General features: G+C 43.6%; 1 protein-coding gene across 2 annotated transcripts in view; it reads right to left on the minus strand.

Moving 5' to 3' along the window:
* Window positions 1-12,250, minus strand: part of STK32A (serine/threonine kinase 32A) — a 40,122-nt gene that overhangs the window by 8,041 nt on the left and 19,831 nt on the right. For both annotated transcript variants that reach the window (XR_006165095.1, XM_042790182.1), the window contains exons 7-9: window positions 7,061-7,150; window positions 3,463-3,560; window positions 1,261-1,377 (exon numbers count right to left, since the gene is read on the minus strand). Coding sequence is in view for 1 of the 2 variants with exons in the window: in XM_042790182.1 (XP_042646116.1) it covers window positions 1,261-1,377; window positions 3,463-3,560; window positions 7,061-7,150 (305 nt within the window). In the remaining variant the exon portion in view is untranslated. The remainder of the gene's footprint in view (window positions 1-1,260; window positions 1,378-3,462; window positions 3,561-7,060; window positions 7,151-12,250) is intronic.

Here is a 12,250-nt window from a genome sequence, read left to right on the forward strand (position 1 = left end):
GTGATGCAGCTCTGCTATGAATGATAATTTGCCTTGAATGTTATTAAATACAAAAATCCACAGGAGATGTTTGAGCCAAGACAGAACCACAGTTGGCCTCATATATAATACATCTGGCTGTTACACCAAATGCAAAGGGGCACCTGGAAATTCAATGAATTGTGACATTGCATTATTTATTCACTAAGGAGACTATATGGCTTGCGGCATGTTGTGGTCCAGGGAAAAGCTTCCAACATAATGACACAGAGGACGTCTGCAGTAAATATTCTTATATGACTGTTAGGCTTAAGGAAATATTAGTTCCATTTAATTTTAAGCAAATGGAGTTATTCTTCAATTCTCTTCCTGGAAAATATGCCATGATTCTGTCTCAGCAAAGAACTGACGTCTCATTTTCATTAAAAAGTGTGAGAGTATTTCATTAGAGATGACAAAATACTTCTACATACTATTTGGAACAAAAAAATAGATGAAAGTTACATTAAGTACTACGTTATTCCCTACACTTATTTGATAAATAGAAAACTATTTGCACACTTTCTAAAATTTGCAGCTAGTGCTGTTATGAAGGGTTCGGTATTTCAGCTCTGCTGCTACTATATGCAAACAGTGTCTGACTCTGTCAAGCAATAGTTTAATTTATTGAATATATGGCTTCACTTCAAACATGACTTCAGCTTCAAAATGATTCCAGTAATGATTTTGAAACAATTTTGATAACAGCTTTATTAAAAAATAATTACAGTGGTGCATAAAGCACACGGCATCAAAGGATTTCAATAGTATCAGCATTTCTTGCAAATCTTTTCATTATTGGGAAGAACAGTTTTTAAAAATAATTAAAAAAAAAATGTATTTTTTTTCCAAACTTATTGATGCATACTAATATCCACTTCTAAGTTATGTGATTCCAGAGAGACAAAGTTATAGGAGGAACTCTAGAAGCAAAGGCTGTACCTGTCCTGAGAGGAGATGCATTAGCAGCAGCCGCACTCGCCAGCACAGGCTGCATCCCTGGGGTGCAGTACTGATAGCTGGCTATTACACGAGTGCGGCTCCAACATTAAAAGCTGGATGTCCATCACACGGTACCCTCTGAAGGTCACTAATCCTGGGTCTGGACAATGTCTGCAATGACTCCCCACAGTTTATGGCAAAGGCTACAAAGCCTGATGGAAGGACCGGGCTGCTTTCAGCCCGCGGCCAGGTGTGGCACGTCCCAGTCCCCAAGCCAGCCGCCTCCACGCCTGCCCTCACCTTTTGGATTAGCGACACCATGTCTGCGGACCAAGCAGCAGGGTACATCACTGTAGCCGTCTTGAACACGTGAGCGATTTCATTTATGGAAGTGTTGGAGCGAATATGATATGGCCTCTGTGAAAAAACGCCACAAGGAAATCATTTTAATTTATATATTTTTTCAGACGCCTTGGGAAATCTTTTTAGAGCAAAAAAGCTTCAAATAAAGGCTCTTTGTACACTCCCCAGGCCTCCCATTGAAAGTCTCTCCCAGTGTGATTGTTGCTCAGTTGAAATAAACAAAATAATAATGTCAGCAATAACAACAATAATAGCTAAATATTTAAATAGAACAGAAAGGAGGCAAAGTGCAAAAGCCAGAGCCATTAGCCAGCTTGTGTTTGCTTGGCCTTTTCAATATTTGTATCTTAAAGGGCTATCAAAAAGGATTTTATATATATAGTGCTGTGGTTAGAGCATTCCCAATATTCCCTGTAAAAATGTGTCGCTGGTTTCAGTTCTTCACTGATGCTGGAGATGACACAAGCGAAAAGGAGCAGGATTTCTCCCACCTGTCAAATCAGCTGAAAGAATGATGTCCCAGGAAGGGTTACAAGTCCCCTGTGGGACATCAGGCTGCAGGATGACCCATCCCTTCTGCAGAGTGACCAGTGTCACAGCAAAGGGGTGGCTGAGCTGTTTCTGAGGGGCCCGTGGCTGCACATCGTGGCGCCAGGCGTGCATCTGGGCAACGTGGCCCAAAATGGCGGGCAACATGCGGCCCAAAATGGCGGGAAACGTGCGGCCCAAAATGGCGGGAAACGTGCAGCCCAAAATGGCGGGCAATGTACAGCCAGAAGTGGCGGGCAACATGCGGCCCGAAATGGAGGGCAACGTGCGGCCCGAAATGGCGGGCAATGTGCGGCCCAAAATGGCGGGCAACGTGCGGCCCAAAATGGCGGGCAACGTGCGGCCCACGTCACCCCATGCATATAACCCCCAACTACAGCACTCCTACTGCCTTACACAGAAAGATAAGTTACGATGGTAGAGTGTTTCCACTTTGAAAGATTTTTGATTCCCAGATTTTTATAGTATTTGGGGGGGGTGAGAGTGTTCAAAGTACCTTTGAAAAACAGTAGCTATAAACAGTGAGATCAAATCAGGCGCATTGTGCTTAATGTGTACTGACAGTAGGTGGACCTCAAGGTCTCCCTTCACTTGCCCCATGCGGTAACTACCAAAGGTGCCACCATCTTACCATGGCTGTGCCACCAGGTTTGAAAACCTAACAGCATTTCTGCTCCCATCTTTGGAAATAGTGCCATCAAATCAAAAGTCAATGCGATGAACAGTCCTGCCATTCATTTAACATTGCAAATGGAAAACTCAAACATTACATGTTTACAGGGTACACATGGCTTCAGTTACCCAACAGGTCAGACAACCACGTCCCCTTAATGGGTACTAACTTGACCATTCACAATTTGAGCAATGCAAATTAATTTGAAAAACTGTTCTTTAAAATATATTCATCAAAACATTTCTTTAGGCAAAGACTGATGATAGTATTTCTTAAAAACATGTTTTGCAGACTCATACTGAAAGAAGTTTCCTAGCCACAAGATTTTAAACAACCTTTTGCTTAGGAAATAATGTAATTTAAGTAATTTTGTCCCACTTTTTTTACACAACACTTTCAAAACACTAATCTAAGCATCTGTCTACAAAGACCCCCAACCTTACCTGAGTTAGAAGCAGAATGCTGACATGACAGGCAGAGATTGTCCTTTATTAATAATTTACACATTGCAGTTTGCTTTTGCTCAAACTGCTCAATCTTATTATAAGAGCAATGACATTTTTTTTTCAAGTTTTTTTTTTTCTTTGCAGCATGGGAGCTCAAAGTAAATCATATTGAGGCCAAACTTCAGAGTTGTCACTCATTTGCCTTGCCCAGCTTACGCCAACCCCGAGACCCTGGGGTGCAGCAGGGAACTGTCGTGACACACTATTCTGTATTGCAACTGTTTCTCCAAGCTCTTAGTTGAAATAACAAGAGCTCTGGTAAAGATGTGGTTTCTGCTTCCTGTGCTGTAATAACCCTTAAAGCCTTGAACTTGGCTCAGCCCTTTCATCCCTGTTATAAAGCGTCAACCTTTCCAACAGAATGTTTAAGGAAAGAGAGGGACAAAGGGGGACAGGAGCCGCGCACAGTACCCGGGTCCTGAGCAGCTCGTAGGCAGTGATTCCTAAGGACCACCAGTCCACAGCGAAGGAATAGCCGGTGGGTTTTGTGGAGTTAAACATTTCAGGTGCTGTGAAATACAGAAAAAGGAAAGTTTGCCTTGCTGCAATCTCAGGAGGAAATGAGAGACACAGAACACTTGATCCATGCAACAGAGAGCATCCCTGCTATTCTGCCTAGGACACAAATTAGCATATTACCCATTACCACACCTTTGATAATTTCTGCTTTTTTCTTCAAACTAAATGGCATACGGCTGGCATATTGGTCCTTGACTGAAACACCGCTGAGGTGGACACAAATCAGAACGCGTGGGTTTCCTTGCAGCAGTTCATCTTTTGGTCTTGGTCAGGTTCCTCGACCGCTGCCACAGCCTCGCAGTGCAGGAACACCCCACGCTCTCAGCGTGGAGAGGTGAGCAAACACTCTCCACTCCTCAGCGTGGAGAGGCGAGCAAACCCCTGTGTGTGCAGACCCCCGACCTCCCCCGCTGAGAAGTGCTGCGCAGTGCCCGTCGCTGCTCCCGAGCCGCGCAGCAGGACCCGCCGACCTCGTGTCTGAGCCCGTCTCAGTGCAAGCCAGACCTGACCCAGATCCCAGCACGACAGCTTAGCCCAGATATTTGCCTGCCCTGGGAAACCTTGGCCCTGCTAACTACATGCACAATTAGGACAGTATGGAACTTTTTCTACTGTGTTAAAAGCCAAACAAGCATTTCAGCTCCTCTGTGCCTTACTCTGCACCAGTGAAATGGGACTGTCAATAATTTCTACCTCAATGGACTGTTAAAAAACTTAATTTATTATTGTGTGTAAATGATGGGATGGCCTTGAGAAACAGGTGTGCTATCACATTTGAACTGGAATGTTTAATGTTCAATAAACACACTCCAATCAATCTGAATTATAGAATGCCTTATTGTAACTCCTGTAATCACTAAGAGATTCACCAGACCCAATTAATTTCCTACATTATACAAAACACTAAAACTCCAGCTGTCCTGGCGTAAACCCCTTCCAGTGCTGCTGTGTTCCCACTCCTGGGGCACCCGAGAGCCCCATGGTCCCTTCCACGTGCATCTCTCCGTGCTTCTCTGCCCCCCAAAGCCCGAAAAGAATAAACTTTTGCTGACACAGTATTTGCCCATTATCCTACAGTTACTGAGCTTCGGAATAAGGATTAACCCTGGTTCACTGAATCTAGGCATAAAATTGGCTTGAGTGTCTCCTCATCTCCCCCAGAGAGCCTCTCTGCCCTCAACTAGTGCTCAGTAGATCTTCATGTTGGAAAGCTGTTTCCATCCCACTCGTATCTATTTGTTCATATTTAAAGTACTTCAATCTGGCAGAGCCTAAATACAGCCTCACACAGTGAATGAAAGCAGCTCTTTAAAAACATTAATATGCAGCGTAAATGTAGACTTAGTGCCAACAGCACCCTTGGCAAGGAAAAGCAAATTTTAACTGAACGAAGCCTGAGAGCCATAGCTTTTTAGGAGGAGGTTACCAGGCTAATAGGAAGCGGATGGAGGCACAGACTGACATGTTCTTTCTTAGCCAATAAATTTCCCTTTTGAGAGTAAGGAAAAAAAATACTGTAGGATTTTTGTGCAAGCTGAGAGGCAAGAATTGCTCTAAAAAAAAAAGGGACCAATGCTTTCTTTTTTGTGCATGGTTTTCCTTTTTAAAAGGATTGCATCAGTAATGCAAAGGTGAAAGGTCAATTGGTAATCTTGATAAAAAGGAGATTCCAAGGGGATTGCCCTAAGGGATTTGGCTATGCAGCCGTTGTAGGGAGGCTACATTATTTAGGTCTGAGAGACAGTGCTGCTGTATATGCAAGTATGTATTTTGTGTGGGAGGGGTTGTGGTAGCTGTATAGAAGTATTTTTGAGTGGTTTTGCTTCAGTTAGGAAAGTTGAATTTATGGTTATAAAGACTTTCTTGTGTCATGTTTTCACAGGAGTTCTTTTAGCATTAGCTCAGGACATTTTTCTCAGGTTCATTACCTGCATGCTCTGGACCCAATTTCTCCCAGGTATGTCAATGTTATTTTGCTTTATGTTTATTAACTGCTTGTGTGATAAGTATCAAGAGGGTCTCTTGCTGTCTGAAAGTGGTTTGGACAGTAAGTGAATATAAGCAAGTTTTTTGTACTCCCCTTATAAAGCAGAAAATAAAAAGAAGCAAACTTTTTTGACTACTAGGGAAATGAGGTCTGCATAGGGAGCAATCACTGTGTGTCTTCTTTCCACGTGTGTGGGTTGATTTGCTCATGAAAAAAGTTCCTGCAGCTGACCCACCCACTCCAGAGTCACTTTGCCCCAGGGCAACACCCCCCATGCACTCCTACACCTGCCTGACATGTTTTCTCACCTGGGACTAGTCCCATACCATTTCCCGGAGATAAAAAGCTTCCTAAAAACTGCATATTTTGTAAACTGAAGAAAGAAGGGGAAGGGGATGGTATGCAACTGTAGCAACCAGCCCATCTACTGAGCTCCGTGGCCCTGGGGGGCTAGTACAATGCTTTGTAGCACCAATGCTGCTCTGGGAGGCACGCAGGTGTGCTGAGCACAGGGGAACCAGCTCAGCAGCCCTCCAGAGCCTGGCTGTGGCCTTCCCTTCCCTACATCTCCCCAGGGCTGGTTTTCGCTGCTTGGCAGAAACAGCCACATCTACTGCTACTGGCAATAGAGGTGCAATAGCAGGGGTTTTCAGGAAGACTGAAAAACAGGCTCAGCGTTTATCTTCCAGTTGTGGCGGCCACTTCTGCACTAGCTGTGCCTCTCTCCTACGGGTATTGCAGATCCGTCACCAGTGTGCTCAGCAGCCCCCAGTTATGCCTGCCCTCCCGTCCCGCTGTTTGCAGGCAGGATGCTGTCCTCAGCAGTGGAGGTCAGAGCTAAAGCCTCACTCGCCTCTTTCTGATGCAGATCTGGCATCAGTACAGCAATGCGCTCGACTGCATCAGCCTGGCACTAGAATACGGGCTCTTCCCTACCGTGCTGAGAAGATGCTGCAGTCCAGGAAAACTGCAAGTCTTAAGTCCACTCATCTGGCCTACGCAGAGTAATGTTATGTTTCAAAGCAGCCAATTTTATAAAAGTTCAAATTATTGCTAGCGATGCAGCAGTGTGAGACTTGTGCTAAAGTACCAAGGGACCAAATACAAGTCTTTGTGCTTCATTTTCTTTCTCAAGGGTAGCAAGAGCATTTCATCATTGCTACGGGTCTTGACTGCTATTTGTGAAATGCTCTGAGATCTCAAGAATGCAACTATCTTATTTTATGATCAAAAACATGCTGTACAGTAAGGCATAACAGCACTAAAGTCTGTGTTTGCAGTATGCTTGCTTTGGTCTGCTGTGTGAAATCAGTAGATAGATGGATGTTTTCCAGCCCTGCAGCACCTCTTGAGGTTGTTCCTCATTTCAAACAAATGCATGTGTTTTGTTACATACCAGGAAGAGTTCAAACCCTCATCAAAAAGGATTTTAACTCACAACAGCTGTCAAATCAAGTCCATAAAATGGTAATTCAAGAATACATAATTGTCATTGGTTCTTACCCATATAGGGCTTTGTGCCAGCAATGGTGGTGACTTGTATTTCTTTAGTCAGCATCGTGGCAATATTGAAATCTGTGATGTGAACGTGTCCTGAAAGACAGAGGTTAATGTGTAACTTGACTTAATTTAATTTCACATGAGAAACAGCTTTGAATAGGAAACTTAAAGTAAAATACTCTATGGAAAGGAATTTACAGGAAAAAAAAAGATTCTAGTGGGAGAACTGATAGAAAATAGTTCAGCTTGCAGGCTGATTACAGATGTATCCTGTTACATCAAATATCTCCTTATTTACCCTTTGGAGAGCAAAAAAATATAGTTCTCCAAGAAGTCATTTAATGATGATTGTTTTGAATTGTCCTAAATTTGGGGGGAAAAGAGAACTGAAATTTTCTCACAGAAAAAATTCAACTATGTTTTTGGAAAAAAAAAAATCTTGGTATTTTTGGCTTCCTAGCTGCTTACCCTTCAGTGTTCCCAGTTACTAAATGCCCTCTCCGTTTTCCTCTTTAGAGGATGTCTCTGGAATGGAACAAAATACCTTTGGCAGCAAGCAAAAGAGCCTTGCACAAGAAATTCAAACATCATGAAAACCCACCTAAGGGTAGGAATGGTTTGTGCTATCACTGCTACAGTGTGCACAACTGCTGCCTGCAAACTGAAAAGGAAATGAGAGATGGATGTGATTTGCAGGGATGAGAAAGGAAATGCTTCCACCTAGCTTGCCTGCTCTTTTACTTGCACTTTTTTTTTTATTATTATCCTTATTCACAAAACTCATATCAGTGAGCATGTACTGCGGCACAGGTGGTCAATACAAGGCTGGCTTCACTGAAGTGAATTTCTTTGAAACTTGTGTGTTAGTTCAGCCTAATTCTTCTGACTAAATGCAGGCAGACTCTTCTTCCTGAGCTCATGCATCTTCTCCTCAGGCACTGAACTCGCTCATCCCTGACAAAGGTGAGCTCATTATCAAAAGCATCAGATGTTTTGTATGTTGTGTTTTGCAGACTCATCACCTTCCTCTGCAATAACAGAGGGTGGCTGAATTGCTGTTGTTTCCCCTAACCACAGAGACCAAATCAAAGTGGCTTTCTACTGCTGGAGATGCTATGACAACACTCCCCTCAGTCATTAGCTTCAACAGCTAGAAATTCACTGCTGCTTTAGTTCATGAGTTAAAATGGAATAAGATCACCTTGGTGCTTTGGTAATGAACTCCTGTTGTCTTGTCTGGATGCTATAAAACGTTTAAGTAAATCTTTACAATTTCACCTTTGTATTTGTTTTATGAGAACAGTGATACAAGTTTGCCTGCTGCAAGCATCTGATCTAGCTGGGAAAATCTGGGGAGTAAAAGAAAAATTTGTGATTTTACCTAAAAACACTGAATCATGTCCATTCTCCTGCTGGCGTCTCTTCAAGGACATGTGCAGTGTGTAAAGCACAGGAGCCTCTTCCCCACACCCTGTATTAGCCAGGGTGCAAAATGCCTCCTGGAGCAGGTGTACAACCACTTAACTTCCACCTCCATGTCAGCACCTGGTGAGCCTGAATAAATCCTTCAGCACCTCCCCATGAAGTTATCACCCAGCTTTTCAGCGATTTCACATTCCACCATCAGACTGCCTCGGGCAGGGAAAGGGCAGGTGGGACCTGTCTTTGCACCTGTGGGCTCACTGGGCTGCGAGTCTCATTGAGACACAGATTTCCTTATCAAATCTCGTGCTTGTCAGGCTTGAGTTTGAAGGAAGAAAGGAAAACTTGAGGTCCCTCTGGTGAACGTGGGCACTGCTGGGAGAACATAAGCGAGGTGTCGGGGCTCGCCTCTCACACGGTACCCGACTGATCTGCCAAGAGCACATCTTGCTGCTTACAACTGCCTTACAAAATCATCCAGGCCCACTCAAGAATGGGCATCAAATCGCTGGGGAGTACTTCAGAGAAAAGAATGAGTCTTGTCCTCTACATCCTTGCACTGTTTTTTCTTTCATCTCTAGATCTCATTCTGCTTTGCAGTGAGCTGTTTTTATAAATATGAATCATAAAGACTTATTAAGAATTTGATATTCCAAGCACAAGTGTGTCTTTCTCTGGATGCATCTTTTAAATGATTCACTTCAAGTAAATCACATGGTTTATAAACTAGCCCACCTGGGAAATTACCGAATCAAGCCAATGAGTCTGGGAAAGAAGGCTCAGGATGGTACGATGAGACTGAACAGCAACAGCAGTGTTACAGAACAGGGCGGACTGGATGACCAGGGATGGCAGCTACTGGTAACCGAGTGGGATGTGCCAGGTGTTGCTGCTGGGCTTTAGGGTCAAACTTTAAGGCTTGTGTTTTCCTGATTGCTCAGCATCTCTAACTGCAGTCAGATCCAAAACAGCACAACCAGAGCTGTACCGCGGTCACCGGCTCCTTCCCAAAGCTCATCCTGTCTGCCTGAAACTGGCACTTTCAGATCAAGCCTCTGGTTCTGCACTAAGGCAAATAATTTTCTTCTTATATTCAGCACCTCTGTTACTGCATAATTCCTTCACCTTTCTAGAGCATCTTTTGTGCAAAAAATATAAGACTTCTGCAGTTTCAACCAAAATAACATTTTAAAGAATATGAAACTTGAGACATTGGGAGATGTGGAGTATGGAGGCTCTTGGAGAGATTGCACCATAACTTTCTTATCTTAGATGAGAGAGCAAATGGACTGTGCGTGCAGTGCCTGCATTGGCATGAACTCACCCATTTTAGCACTGCCCTTGAGAACCTTTTGGCAGCAGTACAAGAAATAATACTGAGCAAAGCCACTCAGAGGGCTCTTGCAAAAAACCTCTCAGTTTTACTAGAGAGAAAATTGAGTTTTTCTTCAATTTTATTAGACAAATGACCTGGCCAAAAACTCCTGATGAATTAGTCACAATTCCTGGAAACCGCCATCTGTTATAGTCTTTAATTCAAAGGTGAGCTGTGCTGTCATTGAGCCAAATCAATAGACTTATCATTAAAGGAGGAAACCACTTTGCAGTTGGAATTACTGTTGAAGGTGGTCATCTGCTGAGGATTTTTTCATCATGGGACCTGATCCCAATCTCTAATATCGAACAACTGCTTTATTTATTGCACAGACAGACATTTGCCTGATATTCCATTTTATTTATGGCTCACTTTAATTTCTTAGCTGAAATTGATATGGTAATACAGATTGTCACCAATCAGGGTGACAGAGGCACACGCATAGGGTGTGTGTCAAGTTCATGAGAGTCAGCAGCAGGGCAACCCATTTCAATGTGTGGCAGCATGAGAGGCATTTATACTATCAAAAACTTGCACCAGCCTCCTACACAAAGACCAGATGATGTGAACAAGGGCTCCTGCAGTCCTGTCAGTGATTAACACCAGCAAAAGGGGTGCTGCAGTTTGTATCAGACCTGGGTGCCTTTCGATATGTAAGTCTGAAAGGGTGAAGGAGCCACAGCTGGAAGGGTAGTTCACAGCTGGAAGGGAAGATGGGACAAAAGGCAGAGTTAGGGGGCAAGAAGAGTCTAAGAAATGAAGGCCTGAAGGCTGATTGCTAAAGGTCTTCAGGTGTGCCATACTGTCACAGGACTGGTCTTAATCAAGAACAGTATAAAAAAAAAATTGATGTTAGCAAACAGCGTATGTTTTGTGATCACAGTTGTGAAAGCCTGGTGAAGGGAGAGGAGAGAGAATGGGGAGCTGCAGCTCCGTTCCACAGGGAAAGAGATACTGGGAAACAAGCACAATCTACTAGGCTAAATATAGATAAACACAGTACAATAACAGTTGCTCTGGGGACAAGAAAAAATTGAACTGTGTGTGCACAAAGCTTTCTGTATGCATGAGAGGACACACCTTTGCTGCCATGGATGAGGAAAATAAATACTGCAAGTCATAGTAAGCAGGACACTGAAGTGAAGGGTACATCCACAGAAACTAACTCTGAAACCACTACAACAGACAGTTAAAACATCACAGCGAGCAGAGAACAGTCTCAAAAATCAACCTAAATTGCAATGTCACGATAGAAGTTTGCAGGTTACGTCCTGATGCACTAAATGCAACTGCAGAGACAAGCAGAGCTTTTTCCCTCTTTGGGGAAGGCTGACCTACGTTTCCGTGGCTCTGGTGCTCCCAGCTCCCTCTCGGGTGGTTGTGTCACCCCAAGATGGTGACAGGTCACTCGAGAGTGTCCGCCGGCGAGGACTGACCGAACACGGCCCCGTGCCAGCCCCGCACAGCACTGGTGGGAGGGAGGACGGGTCTCTGCATCGGTCTGTGCATGGGGCAACTGCAGGAGACCTCCCGAGTGTGGCAGGAGAGGGGCTACGGCACTTGGAGGCAGAAGCAGCTTTGCTGACAGCTCCTAAATAAATAATTAGCTAGCACTCTGAAATTAGAGGTCATATGCAAAATGGGTAGAGTCTGGGCTCGGGCGCTGCCAGGCAACCCTGGTCACACACACAAGAGCCATGGTGATTCCTCGGAAGCTTCAGCATCTCTGTTACAGCCTCTGAAGTGATAATGAATTCAGATATGCCTTGTCCCTGCGCTGATGTTTTCTCTTTGAGTACCTTGTTGTAGTTGCTAATGAAGATTTCTCACAAGCCAGTTACACGGATTTTCAAAAAATATGACATGACAAAGTGTTTTTCTAATGAGTTAAAAGCTAATAAATATCAGACAATCCTTCACTGCGAGAGCTTTGCCAGGATAAAAAATAAATGTGTCTAAAGAGCAATATAAGAATACAGTTAGAGGTTTTTCCTGAAAAAAAGACTAAAGAAAAAATGATAGCAACTTTTATAATATGCCCAGCCCTCAATTCTCTTTGGAGCTCTCTCCCAATGTCAAATGCTCAAGGAAAAAGAAAATACCTAAATGAAGACTATCTATTCAGCCATAATCCATTCTGTTTGTGAGCATACATTACACACAAATTGCAATTACATGAGTATTTCCATTCAAATTATTACAATTTGAGTAAGTTTAAAGCAAGAGCTGAGGAAGTCTTAAACTAAGGTCTGCTAGACAGCTGACCACAAGCAGCACAAAATGCATCATCCCTGACAATGACTTCTAGGGACACCGTGAGGTCAGTGGGTCAGAGGAGATGTTGATTAAACACTAAGGCACCCCAGAAATACCGTGGCATCACAGGGTGCCCAGTG

Source organism: Tyto alba, unplaced genomic scaffold (genome assembly GCF_018691265.1).
Source record: "Tyto alba isolate M040663 unplaced genomic scaffold, T.alba_DEE_v4.0 Super-Scaffold_17, whole genome shotgun sequence".
NCBI classification, from domain to species: Eukaryota; Metazoa; Chordata; class Aves; order Strigiformes; family Tytonidae; genus Tyto; species Tyto alba.